Here is a 1,342-nt window from a genome sequence, read left to right on the forward strand (position 1 = left end):
ATCAACCGCCATGGGCTGTACTCCCGGTCCAGTCCTCTCGTCAGCAGACTCCTCCACGACATGCGGCACTTCCCCACCATCAGTGCTGGTGAGGCTCATGGGATCAGGCAGGACAGAGTGACTCTCTCCCAGAAAGGCTGGGCCAAGTATCTCAGGCCAGGCTCTGGGGTGGAACATTGACACTTGATAGACAGAAGAAGAACATAGACATTGATTTTTTTTTCCCCTTTGAAAGAGATCTTAGAACCATATCTCATCATGACCCCACAAGGGAGGCATAAGGTGTTCAGTACACTAAAGAAAGGCAGTCGCTTTCATTTACTGAGTGCTTCTTTTGAACCAAGCAATGCATTCTCTCTTATAAAATGACCTTAGGGCATAGACATTATTGTCACCATTTTACAGATGGGAAAACTGAGACTCAGAGAGGTTAAGTCACTTGGCCCAGGACCCAGGGGCAGAGCTGGGATTCAGACACAGGCCTGCTGGTGCTAAGCCTGTGCTCTCAAGCACTATGACAGTCTAAGCAACGTAGCAGATTATTAGTAGAGACAAAATCAGGTTTGGTCTCCTGGACTGGAGTGTCCACTGAAGAGCTAAAGAGTGTCGGGCCTGGGATGGAGCAAGGTGGAAGACTGAAGCCCAGGGAGAACCTCTACCGAATGGTCAAGGGCCCCAGGTTACATCAGTTTCACCCTCCGGTCTGAATCAGAGTCGAGGGCCCCGTGTGGTTGGCTCTCCCAGGAACTTGGCTGGAAGTTCTCACTACCCTTCTACTCCTTTGCAGATTACAGTCAGGACGAGAAAGCCTTGCTTGGGGCATGTGACTGCACCCAGAGTAAGTGACCCGGTCCTGCCTCCGTTCAGCTCCTATCCCTATGAACCCCAGCATCCTGTACTGTGGGGGCCTGCCTGGGAGATGAAGATGTGTGGCTCTCTCTGCCTAATCTGAGTGCTCAACATTTGTCCCCACCCACCCACACACAGAAAAGGCATTTAAGAGGAACTCTAGGATAGGACCCACTGGCCAGAATGGGGTCTGGAAACAAGCATCGTCAGCATCACTGGGAAGCTTGGTACGAGTGCAGAATCCCAGTCCGCTCTGATTTTCTGAATTTGAATCTGGATTTTAACCAAACCCTCAAATGACTGGAGTAGGTTTTCAGATTTAAGAAGCAATTATACAGGATGCTGGCAACCTAATACAATTACCTAGGGAGGTCTAGAAAGTGCCATTGCTTAGCCTCTGCCTCTGGAGGTTCTGTTTCAGTGGCAAAGGGTGAGGCCCAGGCAGCAGCATTTTTTTTTTTTTTTTTTTTTTTTTTTTTTTTTTTTTTTGGCC

General features: G+C 49.1%; 1 protein-coding gene across 1 annotated transcript in view; it reads left to right on the forward strand.

Moving 5' to 3' along the window:
* The first annotated feature begins 60 nt into the window (after positions 1-60).
* FAM20A (family with sequence similarity 20, member A) overlaps positions 61-1,342 on the forward strand; it is a 14,001-nt gene continuing 12,719 nt past the window's right edge. The window contains exons 1-2 of the mRNA XM_008569386.1: positions 61-88; positions 788-838. Of these exons, the coding sequence (XP_008567608.1) occupies positions 61-88; positions 788-838 (79 nt within the window). The remainder of the gene's footprint in view (positions 89-787; positions 839-1,342) is intronic.

Source organism: Galeopterus variegatus, unplaced genomic scaffold (assembly GCF_000696425.1).
Source record: "Galeopterus variegatus unplaced genomic scaffold, G_variegatus-3.0.2 Scaffold488, whole genome shotgun sequence".
Lineage (NCBI taxonomy): Eukaryota > Metazoa > Chordata > Mammalia > Dermoptera > Cynocephalidae > Galeopterus > Galeopterus variegatus.